Source organism: Gadus macrocephalus, chromosome 12 (assembly GCF_031168955.1).
Source record: "Gadus macrocephalus chromosome 12, ASM3116895v1".
Taxonomy (NCBI): Eukaryota; Metazoa; Chordata; class Actinopteri; order Gadiformes; family Gadidae; genus Gadus; species Gadus macrocephalus.
The window spans coordinates 6,361,324-6,382,694 of record NC_082393.1 but is presented as its reverse complement, the minus strand read 5'-3'; the positions used below and the strand labels follow the sequence as shown (position 1 = coordinate 6,382,694).

General features: G+C 48.1%; 1 protein-coding gene and 1 long non-coding RNA gene across 2 annotated transcripts in view; one reads left to right on the top strand and one right to left on the bottom strand.

Annotated features, from left to right (window-relative positions):
* Positions 1–296: 296 nt before the first annotated feature.
* slc9a7 (solute carrier family 9 member 7) overlaps positions 297–21,371 on the top strand; it is a 29,189-nt gene continuing 8,114 nt past the window's right edge. The window contains exons 1-14 of the mRNA XM_060066260.1: positions 297–702; positions 2,501–2,703; positions 2,819–2,896; positions 3,924–4,000; positions 4,532–4,644; positions 5,012–5,117; positions 5,424–5,565; positions 5,883–5,988; positions 7,745–7,833; positions 8,465–8,578; positions 9,117–9,228; positions 9,496–9,649; positions 19,038–19,101; positions 21,190–21,272. Of these exons, the coding sequence (XP_059922243.1) occupies positions 423–702; positions 2,501–2,703; positions 2,819–2,896; positions 3,924–4,000; positions 4,532–4,644; positions 5,012–5,117; positions 5,424–5,565; positions 5,883–5,988; positions 7,745–7,833; positions 8,465–8,578; positions 9,117–9,228; positions 9,496–9,649; positions 19,038–19,101; positions 21,190–21,272 (1,721 nt within the window). The 5' untranslated portion in view covers positions 297–422. The remainder of the gene's footprint in view (positions 703–2,500; positions 2,704–2,818; positions 2,897–3,923; positions 4,001–4,531; positions 4,645–5,011; positions 5,118–5,423; positions 5,566–5,882; positions 5,989–7,744; positions 7,834–8,464; positions 8,579–9,116; positions 9,229–9,495; positions 9,650–19,037; positions 19,102–21,189; positions 21,273–21,371) is intronic.
* On the bottom strand, positions 4,665–5,989 carry LOC132468532 (uncharacterized). Its single transcript, XR_009528240.1, has 2 exons — positions 5,888–5,989; positions 4,665–5,570 (listed from the first exon to the last, which is right to left on the bottom strand). It is a non-coding gene; the product is annotated as an uncharacterized LOC132468532 (long non-coding RNA).

Sequence of the window (21,371 nt, the reverse complement as noted above, 5' to 3'; positions counted from 1 at the left end):
CCATTTATATCAATCTTAATATTTATCATAAATTCAGTTCAAAAAAACATCTACATTCCCGGACAAAATAAAATGATGATTAGAATAGCAATTTGGATCCTAGTCTCCTTTAAAAACGTCAATACATTTTGCCATCAAATTGACAGACATCTGAAAATAAAAAAGTGAAAAATAATTTGTGGATTGTCGTAAGATATTTAGTTACAAGAAAATTACAATACAGCTTTCTGACCATCCAGAGGGGCGGTGCAACACAGTAAGAAGCCGCGCCGCCATATAGTTGACACTGTCCCTTTAAGAGGTCGAACTACACCGGGATTTCTTGCTTTAAAGTGTTTTCTCAGTCACCTCCTGCCGTGCGCAGTGACACGGCATAAGAGGCGTTCTACAGCAGTCGGCAGCATCCGGCAGCATCCCGCACCATGGACACTTTACCAGAACTGAAGTGGACCAGGGTCCTTCATATCAGGAATGTGATTCCTGCGTTGCTCTTGATGCTGAATGCGGCCACCAGGTTGAGTGCCCAGGACTCGGGAATGGAGGAATTGGCAACTGATAAAGAAGCCGAAGAAAGTCACCGTCAGGACAGCGTAAATTTACTGACGTTTATCTTACTGCTGACCCTAACCATTCTGACGATATGGCTTTTCAAGCACAGGCGAGTGCGTTTCCTCCACGAAACGGGATTGGCAATGATATATGGTGAGACAGACGCGTCTTATCACCCCCCCCCCCCCCCCCCCATCCTCCACCCCTCCACTAATCGCCACATTCTCCTAGGATTGTAAGCTTCAAGGAGCCAATGCAGGCATCAGAAGCGGTCGAAACCCAAACATGCCCATTGGTTGCCCGGGTTAATGATTTTCTAAAAGATGCGCAGTTTGGTGATGCCCGTGGGCGTCGGGGCAGTGGTAATTTCTAGAACGTGCGTTATTTGTGTGCCTCGCTCGAGTGTCATCGGGGGCTTCCCATCCTTGCATGCATGATCCCGCTAAAAATCCCCCAACATCAGAATACCTACTGGTTCATAATTATATGCCTGGTCCACACACACACACACACACACACACACACACACACACACACACACACACACACACAGCTGCAATGTCTATGCACACACACACACACACACACACACACACACACACACACACACACACACACACACACACACACACACACAGACTGCGCACTGTGGCAACACGTGACCTACGTTAGGATTGTACCTTATTAAGGATGTGAGCCACCCTCCATCAAATATAGGCGACACATTGGCTTTAGACGATTACACATGATATAGGACATGATAGGTTGATTGTTGACTATACAATACCATTTAATTACAGGTCTAAACATATGAATGAAATCCTCTGTTTTCTGTGGTAACATCTATGAAGAAATCTTCACTGTGTTCAGTAATTCGTCACACACACACACACACACACACACACACACACACACACACACACACACACACACACACACACAGGGAATGAGTACTATGTTTTACAAAAATGATTTCCAAACAGGAAACATTTTATCAACTAGGAGGTAGTACTATGGTACTAACTGTGTTCTATGAAATACTTTGAAATAGTCAGATCACATCTGTGTACTCTCTACCCTAAAGCTTGTTAATAGTACACCAACATGTTCAACCTATTACACACACACTTGGCACAGGGGAGAGATGTGTGTGTGCGCATGGGGGAGAGAGAGTGAGAGTGAGGTTTTTTAAATACTGTGTTTGTGTTGTGGCTCGCCCTCTGGCAGGGGCATTGAAGGACACAGAGAGCTATGCCCTGTCTTCCGAGAAGGATTGCTGCCTTACCAGGAACCCAACTATCTCTCTCGTTTGTCTCTCTGTCTACTGGTTTCATCTCCCTCTCTCTCTTTTTCCCTCCCTCCCTTTTCTGTCCCTCTCTCCTTCTCCATGGTCCCTCTTGCCTTGTTCATCCCTCCCACACTTGTGCCCTCCCACCTCTGTCCCTCTCTCACTATCCTGTGTCCCTCTCTTCATACGTTTCCTTGTTCAGTCATTGTACGGATAGGCTTGCTCACACAGCCACTGTCACAGCAGTCCATCTGTAGAGCCAGGACAAAAACCATCATGGCAGTATGAGGAAAGGGGCCGTGCGTCCCGTGGTGTCCCAAGCGGCGTGCACACTCTGTGTGCGTGTGTGCGTGTGTGTGTGTGCGTGTGTGTGTGTCAAAAAAAGTGCTCTCTTACTATCATGCCTTATACAAACCAGTGTGTTGTATTACGTGCTTTTTTTCTTATTACCAGGTAAATATGTTATCAAAGGCCTCTATTTACCTTCAACAAAATCGGAGTTGTTTTGCCGTTCGACTGTTTTGACCGAGCTCACTGCGGCAATCAAAACCAGAATGCCTTCGTTTTTCCCCACAAACCGGACCACCCAATGATTTATATCAGGGGCCTTATCAGTATATCAGGGGTCTTCTCACACTGCCCTCCGACCCCCCCCACCCCCAGGTCTTCTGGTGGGGGTGATCCTGCGATACGGCATCCCGGCCACCAGCTACCACCACAAGACGCCCCCCAGCTGCGTCCTGACCGAGGGTCCAAGCAGCACCCTGCTGCTGAACGTCAGCGGGAAGCTCTTTGAGTACACGCTGAAGGGGGAGATCAACTCCCGCGAGATCCACAACGTCGAGCAGAACGACATGCTGCGCAAGGTGCGGCTAGGATGACGATGGAGTATTTTTCTGAATGTTTGAAGTGTTGATGTTTTGACACTCGGCGAGAGTCGACCGTCGACTTGATCTCCGGCTACCTCTGTTCTCTTCTCAGGTGACCTTCGACCCGGAAGTATTCTTCAACATTTTGCTGCCGCCAATCATCTTCCATGCTGGATACAGCCTGAAAAAGGTAATACCCTATGACATCAAGAAATCAAGTGTAGTACAGTATAGTAAACTGTAGTACAGTATAGGGTAGTATTGTATATACTGTAATGTAGTATGGTGCTAGGGTGTGACTCTCAGATGAATGCTCCTGGGTTCAATGCCCGATTTCAGCAGCCAACCTTAAGAAACTAAACCCGTGCAAAATAGAAGTACGGACCATTCAATTATATTGGGTTCAAATTAATGGTATGAAATTAATAATATATTGTAGGACAGTATAGTATTAACATTTTGACAAGTTTCACATTGTCAACACGGGCCACTAACCTGGGTTAGAGTTAGGCGTTGCCTAGCAACCGGAGCTGGTGGCGTGGCGGTGAAACCCAGGTGGGGGAACACTTGATGGGCTGTCACCAACGGCTGCCTCATTGGACAGATGGGGGGGGGGGGGGGGGGGGGGGGGCGAGGAAGGGCTCCTATTGGCCGGAGCAGTGAGAGTGGTTCAGTGTTGTCTGAAAATAAATGGATCTTTTGAGAGGAAGTCGAGAGCAGCTGTGTTTCACTTCCTCTCCCCTGTCTGGTCCCTCTCTCTCTCGCTCTCGCTCACCCTCCTATCTTGTTCTGCGATCTTCATCTTTTGTTGGGCAGGTGCTTACTGTAGTTTGTTGAGAGATAGTGGATGTTGATGTCGACGTGAATATGTGAATAGTCTGTTATGTTTAATCATCATCCAATCTGCCCTGTGGTCTGGAATGCTCTGCTTTTAAGAATGAGAACATCTTGCCCCTTAATTAGTAACAAGACTTGGATTAAATAGTAAAACAGTCCTACCTATTTAACTATTCAGTCATTTAGCAGATGGTTTTATCCAAAGAGACCCACAGTGGATGTAGATCAATGACATGCAGGTCATTAAGGAGAAGTTTGTATCCTTCTGGCTCATGGCTGCCCAGGCTGCGATCATTATTTTTAATGTAATCGTAGACATCTGTTTCACGGTGGTATTTGTGATACAAAACATGCATGTGGCTTCTTGTCTATGCTTCCAGAGGCATTTCTTCAGGAACCTGGGCTCCATCATAACCTATGCCTTCCTGGGTACGGCCATCTCGTGCTTCGTTATTGGGTAAGGTTACTTAAGGTCTTCTGCTTGACTACGCTAAAAGGCGGGTAGGGATTAGGAGTTGAGTACATCATGAATTAGATCTAGCAACAACCTCAGATTGATCATCCAACTGGGCCTCACCCTAATTGACCTGGATTGTTTAGTTACTTTCCCATTCCAGACAGTGAGAACATAGATTCATTCCTTTAAGTAAGGGGTAAGAGAGCGAGTATAGATACAGGTTATTGAGTAACAGTTGGGGGTTAGACAGTGAGCACAGATACAGGTCAATAAATAGCAAGTAGGGGTTAGGGGGAATATATAGATACCTACAGGTAGAATGTGTATATGTAGATCAAACCCCAAACCTTTTGGCTGTCCACTACACTTTCCTGCCCCTGGTGATAGAAAAGAGTAGAATTAAATCGCTCTACAACAGGATAAATAAGCTCATACAATAATAATAATAATAATGTAATAGAATTTCACATTTAACATCTAAAGTATGATCCAACCCGTTACAACTAATCAGAAGACTGATGCACCCCCCAGGAACCTGATGTACGGCGTGGTGAAGCTGATGCAGATGGTTGGCCAGCTGTCTGAAAAGTTCTACTACACAGACTGCCTCTTCTTCGGAGCCATCCTCTCCGCTACAGACCCAGGTACCAACACACGCACACACACACACACACACAAACACACACACACACACACACACACACACACACACACACACACACACACACACACACACACACACACACACACACACACACACACACACACACACACACACACAATGTTTGACCCCTACCTGCGCCATAATTACTGTCGTGTCTCTCTGTCTCGTCGGTTACCCTGGCTGTCTCTCTCTTTACCCGTCTCTGTCCGTCTGACTATCCAATCCTCTTTCGGTTCCCTACGTGCCTGTTTCGCTCCCTCTCCCTGTTCGTCTGTCTGTCCTTTCCTTTCTCCGCCTCCCTGTGTAACCCTGTGTCCATCTGTCTCTCCGTGTGTCGGTGCGAGCAGTGACGGTGCTGGCCATCTTCACTGAGCTCCACGTGGACGTGGACCTCTACGCTCTCCTGTTTGGAGAGAGTGTCATGAACGACGCCGTGGCCATTGTTCTCTCCTCGTGAGTCCTGTTCCCCCTTTTCCGTTTGTTGTTCCCACATCTGGCCTCAGCTAATGAGCACCGCCGTTTCCAGGAACTTCTGCTATTCAACACATGTTGAAACTCTACACTGATGTGAATCGTCGGATCCACACATCTGCCTGGAAAAGGGGAAATGTGCAACAATATATTTATCTACAAACAGAAACACCATTGAATGCTTTTTCATTTCCTTAGCATTGTTATTGAAACTCGTGGAACTTCATATTGTACTAAACATTAAACAGTGAAAAGGATAAACGGTGAAAAGCAGATGTTTGGTTTCAGGTCCATCATGGCCTACCAGCCCAGTGGAGAAAACACCCACATGTTCGATGCGGCGGCGTTCTTCAAGTCGGTGGGCGTGTTCCTCGGAATCTTCAGCGGATCCTTCGCCATGGGTGCCGTCACAGGGGTTGTCACCGCCCTCATATCCTTTAACCAATCACCATTGCCTCTTAGCCTATCGTCGTTATCGATCAACCAATCACCATTGTACCTTATTCGATCTTTATCATCCTTCAGCCAATCACTATCTCCACCCAGTCTGTCATTCTTACCGTTGTTGATAAAGATGTACTGTGTCTTGTTTTGAATAGCAGTGTGGAAATTGTAATATATGTGTTTGTGCAAGGATCATGTTGAATTTCAACCTCAAACTTCACACCGATACTCAGCCAAAGTCGGTTTTAGAATGCCAGCCGGTCATGTGACCAGACGTGTTATCTTTAACCGCCTGACCCCCACGTCACCAAGTTCACCAAGCTGCACTGCTTCCCCCTGCTGGAGACCGCCCTCTTCTTCCTCATGTCCTGGAGCACCTTCCTATTGGCCGAGGCCTGCGGGTTTACAGGTCAGTCACCAAGGGCGCCGGGGCATAGGTTTACCTGGAGGCAGATGGGAGGCTGGGGTTGGAGACTCAAATCTGCATTCTTGAACCATATTGCAGATCGTGGGGGGTTCTGTCAAAGCACATGCTGGGGTATTCTGCTGACTGAATCCTAGTTTTGGTTGATGTTGTATGATTGTTATCAGTTACCTGTTGCTCAGCTGTTGTTCCCCTGTTGGCCACCTGAGGGCTTCCGGTCGGCCACATGTCACCTGTTGGTAGCCTGCTGCTCACCTGTTGGGTACCTGTTGAGACAGCTATTGATTACCTGTCGGTCACCTGTTGGTCAGCTGTTGGTCAGCTGTTGGTCACCTGTTGGTCACCTGTTGGTCACCTGTTGGTCACCTGCTGGTTATCTGTTGATAACCCGTTGTTCACCTGTTGTCCGTCTATAGGTCACCTGTTGATTTCCTGTTGTTAAGCTGTTTGTCAGTTGTTGGTTACCTGTTGCTCACCTGTTAGTTACCTGTTGGTTACCTGTTGCTCACCTGTTAGTTACCTGTTGATAACCTGTTGCTCCCCTGTGGGTCACCTGTTGGTCAGCTGTTGGTTACCTGTTGCTCACCTGTTGGTCAGCTGTTGTTGGTCAGCACAATACTTGTAGACAAATTGGTCGTTATATATATTTGTAATAAAAGTACGAACAAAGATACATCACAACATGCATCCACAAACAACATAACAGGCATACACTACAATAATTGGAGGTCTCAGATGGGAGTTCGCTCTGCGTCTTACTTCATATTCTGAGAAGTCCGCTGAGTAGCTAAAGTCAGGAGCTTTTATACAGTTAGATCGGATCCTTGAGGGCAGTTGGCCCCCAATAAACCAAAAGCCTTTGTTAACCCGATGTTAATCTATTGATTGTAGTTCCTTAAGAGGTTGAGAAGGTGGTTGAGGCTGTTCCTTATCCCCTTTTGCTTCTCTGCGCTCCCCAGGGGGTCAAGGAAAACAGGCCCAAACCAAACTACAGACAACACGGAAACGGAATGTGAAACCAGATTACATCACGTGAAACACTAAGAATTACATTTTAGAAGACCCTGAAGAATAGCAAAATGGCAAGACAATACACGGAACGGAATGTGAAACCAGATTACATCACACGAAACACTAAGATTTACATTTTAGACGACCCTGCAGAATAACAGGGTGGCAAGATCATACACGGAATAGTAAACAAAAAAAGATGAAAAAAAACAAAAATGAAATAACTTGATGCGACCTTCCACCTATCAGGGGAATAAACAGAGACAGTTCCTTTTTTATACGTTCATAAAGAAAAACGTAACATGTCGATTTTCCATCACATTGGTCACCTGTCGGTCACCTGTCGGTCAGCTGTTGGTCAGCTGTCGGTAAGCTGTTGGTCAGCTGTTGGTCAGCTGTTGGTCCCCTGTTGTCCATCTGTAGGTCACCTGTTGGCCAGCTGTTGGTCACCTGTTGATAACCTGTTCCTCACCTGTTGTCCATCTGTAGGTCACCTGTGGATTACCAGTTAGACACGTGGTGATTTCCTATTGTTTATAACTCGGTCGTTTATTTTGGACACCTGTCGGTCATTATATTGTCCCCTATAGGTCCTATACTGGTCATCGGTTGGTTGGATCCAGGTCACATATTGGTTTTGAGGACACCTGGTGGTTAAATGCTTTGCCCCTATTGGTTATTGTTTGTGATTGTATATGTTCATGTCCTCTTTGTGTGTTATGGTATCCAGGGGTGGTGGCGGTTCTGTTCTGCGGAATCACACAAGCTCACTACACATACAACAACCTGTCTGAGGAGTCCACCAAGCGCACCAAGCAGGTATTTTTTTGGTCTTTACATCTTCAATTGCAATATTTTGTAGTGGTGACCAATCTGCGCTTTAAACCATGCTCCTGGAATTCATCAGTGATTCTTTCACCTGTAGTTTTGAACAGTATTAAATAGAAAACATGATTTCATGTTTTGTCATTGTTGTTCCCCATCCTCAGCTCTCAGCTCAAGTTATCATCCCTCAAAATGGCAGGTCCGAAGTCTAGACAGTGTAGAAGTCTTAGTTTCATTTTGCTAGATTGCCAGCAGGCCAGACACTGGCCTGGTCCTCAGGTGCAATACATGGTTTAAGACATGATACATCTCATTAGGGGTTACATGTGTCTTGCCAACTATCTTGGGGTCAGTTATCAGGACAGATGAGATATCATTACTTATCCCAGACAGCAAATTGGAGAATCGCAGCAAAATAGGGTTTTCGTGGTTTTTTTTGGTTCAACGTCGTTCGACATTTCGTCTCTGGTTCCATTTTGCTAGTTTCCAGGTCATTAGAAAGGCAGATGTTCATGGCAAAGGTTAAACATTATGCTCCAAGTCTGGGTGATCGTTGTACAGATTTTTTTTATTGAATACTGTGTTGAATAAGATCTCTGTGTGTCTGTTTGTGTGTCTTCCACAGCTGTTTGAAGTTCTCCACTTCCTGGCTGAGAACTTCATCTTCTCCTACATGGGCCTGGCTCTGTTCACCTTCCAGAACCACGTCTTCAGCCCCATCTTCATTGCTGGAGCCTTTGTATCCTTACTTGGATAGTCTAGTATGTGTTGGGTCTCAGCCATGAGGAACTGAGATTGATCCTTGATGTCCACAACCTGTGGCATCCCAGAGCAAGATGGCCCCTAAGCCCATCCTGCACCTAAATTAACTGTGTATTAACAAACAGTGCTCTAGTTTGCTTTGGATGAAAGCGCCTGCAAATTCCGATATTTGTGGAACCAATAATTATAACTGCAGCTAAAGAGGGTTCACAGGCCCAAATGGCACTGCACTACACCTTATACAAATATAACTTTAGGAACATAATGGAGGAATCTTTCTTATTCCAAGGATGCCTAGGAGGGCAGGCGAGGGGCCATACATTAAATAGCAAAATACAGCAAAATAACCACATGTTAATCATGTGCACGCCACAATTATAGATGTCAGTTCCGTCCCTTCAATGAACAGTCTTTCCTATTTTCTGTGTTTCTAGCATGTTACATGTAGTGTAGTTCTTTAGCTTAGTAATAAGAGTCAGACGTGTGTGATGAGTGTCCTTCACTCTGCGGGACAGGTTGCCATCTTCATCGGGCGAGCGTGCAACGTCTACCCTCTCACCTTCATGCTCAACCTCGGCCGTCGCCACAAGATCACGGGGAACTTCCAGCACATGATGATGTTCTCAGGTCGGTCACAACGAAAGTAGAAGTTCTCTTTCTCTCTTGGGTATCTTTTTCCGTCTTTCTTTGACTTGCCCTCCACTTCCTCCTTTTTCACGATTGTCTCTCTTCCTCTGTCTGTCGCTGTCTGTCTTTCTCCCTCTCTCTGTCTCTGTGTCTCTGTCTCTGTATCTCCATCCTCCTGTCTCTAGCGATAATCAAGCCATTTGATTATAACCATGTGGGTTTATTGTGGTTATGAAACTAAAGTTTGTGTATGTAATACTACTCCAGGCCTGCGAGGGGCGATGGCATTCGCCCTGGCCATCCGGGATACGGCTACGTACGCAAGGCAGATGATGTTCACCACCACCCTCCTCATCGTCTTCTTCACTGTCTGGGTATTTGGGGGCGGGACCACCCCCATGCTGTCCAGACTCCATATCAGGTAGCGACCACGACCATCCCATGCGTATTTATAGGGTTCTCTTATGCTTCCCTTTATCATAAAGGATCTCTTTTTTTTTTGCCAAAAAGTAGTGTTATTTTTCTTGTCTACCCTTCTTGCCAAAGTACCTTAAGTTTATTTTTCTAAAAGCACATTATAACCAAAATCCCGGGGCTCATATTCAAATTCAGCTTTATGTAAGTTGAGTTTTCTTTCAATATTCATTCGGTATCTCACTATGGGACACGCCCCTCGCGCTGTCCCCCAGAAGCAATTTTACACTACGCCAGTCGTGACTGGCCAACAGACGTGACGTCTGCCTGCAGAGGAGGGGCTCCCTCCTACTACATAAGCCCCGTCGTCACGTCATCTCTTCAGTCTTTAACCTCTTCTCGCTCCTAGAAGCACCTCGCAGACAGAAGTCGTAGACGGACTAGCACACTGTTCACTGAGCGAGCTAACCCCTCGGTCACCGAACGCTAGCCTATCGCTACCTCTGACCTCTGTGAGATTGAAGAAGTAAGCTAGTCTGTCACCAAACAGTAGCCTCTGCTAGTATCCATACTAGCTGCTAGCATCTACACTAGCTACACCCGTGTCCAGGCTGACCTGTCACCAAACAGCAGCCGGCATAAACGGAAGGCGAGAACATGCAGTCAGAGGTTGAACCTACCCTAACCGAGGGCTCGGGGAAGCCTCCGACAAAGTTCTGCGCGTGCGGGAACAAAATGTCGGGAGCGGATAGCCACACCGCCTGCATTCGCTGCCTTGGGCTGGAACATGCCAAGGCTGCCCTTGCATTCCCGCCTACCTGCGAGCATTGCGCACGGTTTTCAAATAAAACCCGCAAACGCCGGCTGACTAAGCAGGCGAAGCTCAGCACAGATGATCCGGTAATGGGGGTAACCGACCCTCCACTACCGGAGCTAGCGGGAGGTTCCCAGGGGCTCTCCGCCCCACTGGGAACCAGCTGGGGATCGGAGGTGGACCTCACCGACGCCTCCCAGCCGCTGGAGTTGATTCAGCCCGACGCTTTCGAGGCTAACCTGCTGGAAGGGCCCGACGAAGCCGAGGGCGATCACTCCGAGTCGGGGGGGGAATCCATTAGCCTCGGCTCTGATGAGGACGAGGATGATGATTCCTTTTCCCCGCGCACCGCGTCGCCTATGGTGGTGGGCGGTGCGTGCACCCCCTCCCCGAACCCGGCCGTGAGCATGGACCTACACGAGGCCTGCAAGAGGGCGGCTGCGCGGCTAAACATCGAGTGGCCGGAGGCCCCGGTGGAGACCGCCACATCTCGGTACGAGGGCAAGCGACTCCCGAAGGCGAAGGCTTCAACCAGTCTGCTACTTCCGGCCTTTCCCGAGTGCCTGGAGGAAGCGACCCGGTCTTGGGGCAAGCCTCTCTCAGCCAAGATCCCCGTCCAGGGTGGATCGGGTTTGGATTGGGCCGGTATGGAGGAAAAGGGGTTCTCCCATCTTCCTCCGGTTGAACCACTGCTGGCGTCGCACCTCCACCCCACGCAGAAGTCCGCCATGACTTCAGCGAGCCCTACACTGCCGTCCAGAGCCGACTCCTTCCAGTCATCAATGACCGAGAAGGGCTACAAGGCGATGGCGACGACGGTGAAGGCGCTCAACGCGTCGTCGCTGCTGCTGGCCTACCAGGCTGAGCTGGAGCTCGACATGTCCTCGTCACCCGCCCCAGCCCTTTGGGATGAACTGTGCGTGGTGACGGACCTGTGCCTGCGCCTTCACAGGAGCGCTGTCCAGGCGTCCGGAAGGGCCATGGCGCTGATGGTCGCTCAGGAGAGGGCGAGGTGGCTGAACCTCTCCAGTCTCTCTCTGAGGGAGAAAACCCAACTCCTAGACGTGCCCGTGGACCCGAAAGGCCTGTTTGGCCCGGCGTATGATGTCATGCTGAAACGCTGGGAGGAAAAAAAGAGGGAGGGTGAGGCGCTGCGACTGTGTCTTCCCAGAAGAGCGCCTTTCCCCGCCAACGCACCCGGCCAGGTGTTCACCCAGCCCCGCGCTCCTCCGCCGGCTTACCGCGGCCAGAAGCGTCAGCCCCACCCAACCCACGGGGCCGGCCGGGGCCAGAACAAGCCGCCGGAGCACAGTGGCGCGTGGGCGAGGAAGCCACCCGCGCCCGGGGTGGCGCCAGGTGGCCGTGCAGCCCCTTCGGCTACTCAGGGGGCCGGGAAGAAACGGCGCGCTACCTGAGGCGCTGCGACCAGGGGGGTGCGGCAGGCCCGGCCAGACGCCGTCGCCGTCCCCCCTAGGTGTTCTGTTCCAAACCCGGTTCCAAGAAGGGTTACAGAGGGCATGTTCCAAGCCCTGCAAAAGGCGTGCAGAAGGCCATACAGCCTTCACAGTTCACGACGCGAAGGAGAGAAGGGTCGGACCTGCAGAGAGCTCGGTGGAGCCGCAGCAGTGTCTCGCAGACACATGCATGTGTTCAAGCACACACCAGTGCCCAACATCACACATGTGTCCCCCTTCCCCAAATCATTATTCATTAAAAATGTTTGCCAGCGCGCATCCAGGCTCCGAGCCGAGGGCGCAGCTGCTTGTGAAAACAAAAAAAATGATAAAAATGATAAACATAAAAAAGGAACAGAACGTAATAAGACGGTGCCTGGTGGGCGTGCGCTCCGGTGCGCAACCCACCACGCCCGTTCGGGCCGGCACGACAGCGGAACCAGCGACGCTGGGACCGCTGGCTGGCCGGGCTCAACAGTGGCGGGCATGTGGTGCGTCGGATTGGGTTATAAAAACTGTAACCGCCGGCTACAGGCTCCAATTTGCGTCCACTCCTCCCCGTTTCAACGGGATACTGCAGTCGCAGGCCCGTGGAGAGAAAGCTCAGGTTCTACAGGAGGAAATCACCTCTCTAAGAAACAAAAGGGCAATTCGGGTAGTGCCACCGGAGAAAAACCAAAGCGGTTTTTACTCGAGGTACTTTCTAGTCCCGAAGAAGGGAGGGGGCCTCCGGCCGATATTAGATTTACGCGCTCTGAACAGATACATGAGACAGTACAGTTTCAGGATGCTGACACACGCCGCTCTCATACGCTTCGTGCGCCCGGGAGGCTGGTTCACAAGCATAGATCTGAGGGACGCTTATTTCCATATCGCCATTTATCCCCCTCACAGGAAATATCTCAGGTTCGCCTTCCAGGGCGTAACGTACGAGTATTTGGTTCTCCCGTTCGGCCTTTCGTTAAGTCCACGGGTGTTTGTGAAATGCACGGAGGCTGCCATCGCGCCCCTCAGGTTGAAGGGAATGCGTTTGGCAACATACATAGACGACTGGCTTCTAGCCACACAGTCGCCCCAGGAGGCTCAGGCGCAGACCAGCGTGCTCATATCGCACCTAGTGTCCCTGGGTTTCACAATAAACGTGAAAAAGAGTGTTTTGGTCCCTACTCAAAGCATAACGTTCATAGGCTTGTGCCTCGATTCAGTGACGTTCAAAGCACGTCTATCCGCGGAGAGAGTGGAAGCCTTTCAGGCTTGTCTGGCACTTTTTCGCAGGGGGACGATGTTGAAGTTCAGAACGTGCCTCAGACTATTGGGTCTGATGGCGTCGGCGCTGGTAGTAGTCCCACTTGGCCGCCTCCATATGAGGCCGGTTCAGCGATGGGTTGCATCACTCAGACTGAACCCGACGTGCCATGGCCATCGCCGGGTTTTGATCTCCATGGCGTGCGTCTCGGCGCTGCGCCCTTGGGGACGCGCGTACTTTCTGACTACAGGCGTTACCATGGGAACTGTCCTGGCGAGGAAGGTCCTTTCAACGGATGCCTCTCGGGCGGGCTGGGGAGCCGTATACGAGGGCAGATCAGTAAATGGCACTTGGAGCTCACATATGCAGTTTGTTCACATAAACTGCCTGGAACTTCAGGCGGTGTCACTGGCGCTGAAACATTTTCTTCCCTTTCTGAGAGGGCAACATGTTCTAGTCAGGACGGACAACACCACGGTGGTGGCGTATATAAACCGTCAGGGGGGGCTGCGCTCCCCTCAAATGCACACGTTGGCACACAGACTGATCATTTGGGGCAACGCCCACCTGTTGTCGCTGAGAGCAACACACGTGCCGGGCGCGCGGAACTGGGGAGCAGATTTAATGTCCAGGGGCGACCCTCGCTACAAGGACTGGAAACTCCACGTCGTGGTCGTGAACCAGATATGGGAGAAATACGGTCGAGCAGAGGTCGATCTCTTTGCATCAGAGGAGAACACTCAGTGCCCTCTGTTCTATTCCCTAACCGGTCGGAGCGCCCCAATGGGGCTGGATGCTTTGGCATACGAGTGGCCGCGCGTCCTCCTGTACGCTTTCCCCCCATTAGAACTGATCATTCCTACTCTCGCCAGGGTGCGAGAGAAGGGTCATGCGCTGATCCTTATAGCCCCCCGTTGGCCGGGGAAATATTGGTTGGCGGAAATAGTCCAGTTGCTGTGCGGCCAGCCTTGGCCTCTGCCTTTACGAAGGGACCTCCTGACGCAAGCGCAGGGGGAAATCTTCCATCCTCATCCGGAGCGCATGGCTCTATGGGCCTGGCCCGTGAAAGGATGAACCTAACGACGGCTGGACTCCCATTGAATGTCATTACGACTATCCAGGGCGCCAGGGCTTCCTCCACGCGTAGCGCATATGAAGGGAAATGGCGTGCGTTCGAGGATTGGTGCGCGAAAGCTGGGGAAATAGCTTTCCAGAGTCCCGTGCCTGTTATTCTGACATTTCTACAGGATTTGCTGGATAAAGGCCGGGCTTTCTCCACTGTCAAAGTGTACTTGGCCGCTATATCGGCTTGTCACATAGGTTTTGGGGACAAATCGGCAGGTCAGCACCCTATCGTTTGCCGGTTTATGAAAGGTGCACGCCGTCTTCGGCCGGTGTTGCGGAGCTTGGCTGCTCCTTGGGATTTATCTACGGTGCTTGATGCACTGTCACGCCCACCGTTTGAGCCCTTACAACAGGTAGAGCTTAAGACGCTCTCGTTTAAGACGGCTTTGTTGCTCGCGTTGGCCTCGGCTAAACGCACTAGTGACATCCATGCGCTGTCGGTTAGCCCGACGTGTATGCAGTTTTTGCGGGGGAACTCAAAGGTTCTATTAAAGCCGAACCCTGCGTTTGTTCCCAAGGTATTCGACTCTGCGTTGTCATACCGCCCTATTGAGCTGTTGGCTTTCCATTCTCCCCCTTTCTCCTCCCAGGAGCAGGAGCGGCTGAATGCGCTCTGCCCGGTGCGGGCTTTACGCGTCTATGTTGATAGGACGGCTGGATTCAGGAAATCGGAGCAGCTGTTTGTATCATGTGCTACGTCACATATGGGGAAGCCTCTCTCGAAGCAGCGTTTATCACACTGGATCGTGGGGGCTATAGCCATGGCTTATAGTAGCGTGGGTTTGGAACCCCCTATCGGCCTGCGCGCACATTCGACTCGCGGCATGTCCGCATCCTGGGCACTGTTTCAGGGGGTCTCAGTGGAAGAGATATGTGCGGCTGCCAGCTGGGCGACGCCTCACACTTTCGCTAGATTCTACAGGTTGGATGTTACTGCGCCTAATCTGTCTCACACAGTCTTGAGCGTTGGATCGGTGAACATGCCTGTTTGATGGGTTTGCACTGGTACTTCTTTGGCAATACGGGAGTTACTATATCCCATAGTGAGATACCGAATGAATATTGAAAGAAAACTTAGGGTTAAGAAATTAACCAAGGTTTTCTGATATATGAGTGAGGTATCTCACCAGACCACCCTCCTTGCCCGGAGCGAGGAAGAGGTGTTTTGCCTAGACTGAAGAGATGACGTGACGACGGGGCTTATGTAGTAGGAGGGAGCCCCTCCTCTGCAGGCAGACGTCACGTCTGTTGGCCAGTCACGACTGGCGTAGTGTAAAATTGCTTCTGGGGGACAGCGCGAGGGGCGTGTCCCATAGTGAGATACCTCACTCATATATCAGAAAACCTTGGTTAATTTCTTAACCCTAAGTTCTGCTTGTAAACATGTGTTGCTTGGCAACAGTGAGATAAAGGAAGTTGTTCTGCTGACCAAGGCAAAATTTTTTTTTTAGATATTTCTGATTTGATTTATTTCAGGTTACAAAAAAATATCTGCAGGCTGGCACTTCAAAGTGTTGAACAATTATTTAAATAATGGACCTCGATGTAAATGCAGAATGATAACGTCACACGTGTATGCATGCTAGCATACACAAGAATTCATGCAAAAACTAACGGTTGCATTCTATTGACGTCAACAGTCGATAGAAATTGTCCAGGAGAGGGCGCCAGAGTACCGTGCTTCCTGGCTGGCTGGCTAATCTCTTGAACTGTCAAAATCACGGCGAGCCTCAGATCAGTCCAGAAAAGACTTTTGCATGGAATAAATAACTCAAAATAAATATGAAATATGACTATACACAATAATGACAATACACAAATAGTAGAAATGTAGATAATAACTAGATAGAGAACCGTAAGCATTACCGAACTTTAGTAAAAATAATTGGTAATGGTCAAACTATTTCCCGGAAAACAGGGCCATAGAAAGAGTCAAGCTAGTCTTTACCCATCTCTCCGTAGATGTTAGTGCTCTGGTAGGACAATTATATGTTTGTACACAGCTTGGGTATTAAGTGCTGATGTCCATTAGATCAAGCAGAATACAGTCTGAACGCGAATGGTGTCGACCGGCCTGACACTGGCACAGCGACCCAGTACAAAGCGGCAGCTATTCTGCTTGCCTGCATTCTGTTGATTTTTCCTCAAACCTTTGCATATAAACCTGTTCTAGCCTTGGTTACTAGGACACTCCAACAGGGCCGTCCCAGTTGGACGGCGGCCTGGGCCTGGGGGGGGGGGGGTGGGGGGGGGGGGGGGGGTGCTACGCTGACGGTTTCGGGCCGCCCTGACAATTGCTCCCGCGCCCCCTCGCTTCTCCGTTCGCGTCGTATATTTTAATTGATATATTTTTTAATTAAGGGCGCCACCAGAGGGCGCCCCCAACGCATTTGTCGCCCTAGGCGGTCGCCTGAACGACATGGTGTTAGACATGTTAAACCTCAGAGATTATGGGTTTCATGTGTCATGCCAACTGTGTTGGGGTCGACTAGAAGGACAGATGCAATATGATTCCTATAATCATTCCAGACAGGATATTGGGAGCGTCACAGTAGAAAGTACAGTACTGTAATAAGAATTAAAAATAATTAAAATATAAAAATGTAAAGACACTAAACCATTATAGATGATAGATGTTATTTTGTTATTATCAGAATGTATAATATTTAACATAAATGTACTTTTTTTTAATCCTGGTTTATCCTGGTTTTACATTATGGCAATCATTGTCATACATTTTTAACATCCAAATTAGTATCAGAAATATTCATTGCCATTTCTATTGTGGAGATTGCTGTGAGTATGGCTTCTTCCTGTTGCGTTCTACTAAGTAAGCAGTGAGTTTCCAGTGTTTCATTACTTTATATATAACTGTCTTTTTGCAAGCCTCATCTCTTAACAGGGCCTCGTCAGGCCCAGCACAGTTTGACCGTTGCGTTGCTCTAACTAATGTGACATGACATTCAACATTTACGTGCGTGGGCCCTCACCATGAAATTAAACAACAGTAGCACCTTTTGTAGTGGGAGTCTCAACTTGTGGCAGCCGTGTTAGACTTGTTACTTGATTTGTAACACTTGTGGGGCTTTATTCAGAGGAAGCTGACGACAGCATTATTGCCAAGAAAGGAACTAGAGGCTCTTGACCTTCTGCCGGTTTGAGCTATGGCTAACATTAGCTCAAGCATTGAGCCCGAGCATTGAGCTCAATCATTTAGCATGAGCATGAATGCTCTTCGGCAGGATTGGAAAATCGTAATCATTTAGCCAAATGAAATTGTCAACGGTTGTCTTAGTGGAGCCAGGAGGGACTGCTAGGATTGGTTTGATCAGTCCGGTATTGTCCATTAAAATTCTCTACGACTAAAACGGTCTTGTGAGGATGTCACCCTTACTCAACCAATACAAAAGCAAGATTTGGAGCTGGGGAAGATGTAAGGAAAGCATGATTCTGAGCTGGGGAAGATGGCAGGGGAGACGAGGCGGTGGAGGAGGAGATGGAAGGCAGGATGAGATGAAAAGGCAGAAGAGGCGGAGGCGTTGTGCATGGAGGTTGAGATGGAAGAGCGGGGAGGAGGTGAAGGAAGTGAAGCTGGCGGGAAGGTGTAGGAGGGGTTTTGGAGGAGGAGGAAGGGGAAGGAGGTGACCTGTGCTCCTGTGTCACGCTCCTCCCGGTGTTGGCTCTCACTCCTTCCTTCAAGACCCTTCCTCCTATCGGCCGCCCACCAGCGGTATTCTTGTTTCATCCGTACTGCCACTGCCCAACCTCCACACAACACAACCACACAACACAAGTCCTGACAACACAGCTTTGCTGGATCACACCACCTCCTCCGCACAGTCTCCCAACACAAGGTTCTTACACAAGCCCCCGGTCCCCTAGGGGGATGTGAAGAGGAGGAGGGGAGTGGATGCAGGGACATAGGGAGAAAGGGGGGAGGTGGGGGGGTTCTTTTTTCCTGCTTTTATTTCCTCTCCTTGTGAAACCTGCATGCGGAGCGCCCAGAGAAAAGGGAGAGGGAGACAAAAGGGGGGAGACGAAGAGAAAGGGAGAAGGTGAGAATAAAGAGAGGGTGAGAGAAGTTTAGAGAGCGAAAGAAAGAAAAATAGAAAGAGTGGAGAAATAGAAAGTGAAGAAAGAAAGACAGAAGAATTAAGCAGGTGCAAGCGAGAGGAGTGGAGAGGGAGAACTCATTATGTCTGAGACTCGTTATAGCTGCTCCAGAACTACGAAATTAGATAGTCTCTATATAAATTGTTTGGACATACTGACTGGTTTGAGGTAATGGTGCCAAGTACTTCAAAATACAGATGATTCTAAAACAAGCACTCCCAAATAAAAGATAATTATAGCCACAGTAAGGTCTTTGGGTTTGTGATACTATGGCTATGATTAGTTTGTATACTGAATAAGTACGTCCTTCAGAATGAGACCGTGTTTACTTTGCGTAACATTATGAGGCATTATGTCCTTCTCAGCAATAATGATAACTGATACTAAGCATTACTATGATAATAATAAATAATAGCTTATGGCTTGGCCTGCAGTTTTCCCTTCCAAGTCATTAGCGTTCACATTCTGTCAAACTGTTTTAGCTTTATCTTGCTTGATTTGTGTGAGAGCATGCATACAAGGAACTCGGATGTATTCTTCAGGGCTTTTGGAATGGTTGTTATTAGAGTTCCTTAACTGCATGTGCTGTTAATAATCTGGGTTCTGGCTAAAATCCCACTATGTGGTTCTGTTTTGTGTGCAGGGTGGGAGTTGATCCAGATCAAGATCTCCAGCAGTCAGTAGACAACTTCCTGGTCCTCCAAGGGGTAAGAAGTTATAAGGATATTCTTCATATACAAATACTACAGAACAGACGAATAATATACAACTAAACATATACTTCAGAAAGGACGAGTAATATCAAACTATACGTATACAAATACTACAGAACGGATGAATAATATACAACTATACACATGCAAAGTACAGAACGGACATATAATGTACAACTATACATGTACAAATGCGGTCAAATAATATACAACTTTACTTATACAAATACTACAGAGCTTATGAATAATTTGCAACAATAGCGCATCAGTTCTGTTCATATCCACTACCAAACACGTATTGTGTTTGGTAGTGGAAATGCTGGTTTACTTTGTTGCGTTGAATTTGGTGGTGTGTTAAGTACTGTGTTGATGATGACTTTGATTTTGGTATGTGTTAGGTTGTGTGTACCCTGCGGCAGTTTCTAGTTTTGGCCTCATCGTCAATGAAATGCCAGTTACAGACGTGTGCTGAGAGAAGTGAAACATGGAAGTTATTCTGCCCCGTCAGGGAACAGACCGAAGGAAACTTGGAAAAAGTAGCTTCATGCGAGCATACTTTACTTGCTTAACTCAGCCATCCATACTTGAGTTAACTATTAGGGTCTGGGACCAAAGTGACTTTGTGTGGCTGTGGGTTATGGGCTGGGTGGGTTGATGGATATGTTCGGCGGGTGGCATGAGTAATGCTTGTTTACCTCAAAACTAAACAAGAAATTAGGATTAGCCCGCTGGAAGCTTCTGAAAGCCTCCTAGGTGCGGGGATGTCTTCTTGGCGCCATCTCTATCCTGTTTTATTTACGCTAATGATAGGCCTCTCAGCCAACACGTCAACACCTGGGTGGTCCGGTCCGTATTGTCCAGACAAACACTTCCTTCCTGGTGAATCAGGGTCCTTGGGCACGGTGTAGACGCACGTCTGAAAGGAAATGTTTCATTATTTAACATAATCGTCTTCTCTTTGCCAAAAGTGTTATTGTGAGCGGCTAGGGGTTACTTTACAACCAACTGTAACAGTAGTTTGGGTGAGGGTTAGGGTTAGGGTTAGGCCTTCCCCGATCATTACGCAGGCTAAATCCCATCCGCTTTACGTTTGATGTCTTCCCCAGTCCTGGTTTCCTGTTTGACCTTCAACCGTGTCACACTATAGAGTCCCGGCACATTGTGGATGCCAGATTGTGTCTGAATGTTGTGTTGTGTCTGGAAAAAGAGATCTATGACCACATTTGACCATGAAGCTGAGATATTTGCTAACCTCTCTCTGTGTGCAAACTTTTATTTTGTCTTTAAGAGTAGACGTATGTCCTCATTTAATCTGACATATCTAACAGTATTTCATGTCATGTCAACAGTATCCCTGTATATTTATGTTGTCTTCAAAGAGATATTTGACGATTCCATATTCTCTGTAGCTGATATAGGATTCTACCTCATCTTGTTCTGCATGTTTTCATGTGGTCTTTGAGATGGAGATATTTGCCGAGATATTTGACCACCTCTCTCTTACAGCAGATATATTTAAAGCTAGGGTTGGCATAGTGGAGAAACTTGCAAGACTAAACTAGATTTTGAACACATAAAACCGACAAAATCCCATCCCTCCCTTCAGGCCTTTCCAAAGCTACTCACCAAAAAACACATGACTTGCTCATCGACTTATTACCTGTCACATACCAGATACTTATCTCTCTTTTATCAGAGGTAAAGTAAAGGTTTTTATCTGCGTTTGATTTATTAATTAAGGTTGGGATGTAAAGAGAAGAAAGACAAATATGACAAGAATTGCTGTTATCTTTTTGCTAAGGAATGTCAATATTTCTCTGTTTAGCTGATGTATTAAGCTATGTCGCTTTGTTCTCTTTGTCGCTCTTTATCTTCTCTTGAAGCTAAAGTAATCTAAGAGAATGGCTCTGTATTTAATCTTACATCGTAAAGCAGACATACTTAACAGTATCTCCGTCTATTTTCATGTTCTATTGAGGCTGAGGTATCTGAAAGCCTCTCTATTGAAGCTGGATGAGTGGACCATCCCTCTGTTGAAGCGGAGCTACCTGACAATGTGTTTTCTGTCTTGTTGTTCCCCAGGAGGGAGCACAGGCCGAGGGCCGCAGCAAGACCAGGCAGGAAAGTGCTTGGCTCTTCCGGCTGTGGTACTCCTTCGACCACAAGTATCCTTCCTCACACCGGCCTTTCAAACCCGTAGAAAAAAGGACTCGTTATTTCATTCCTTTACTATAATCATGCATGTTCAGCTAGCGATTGTGGTT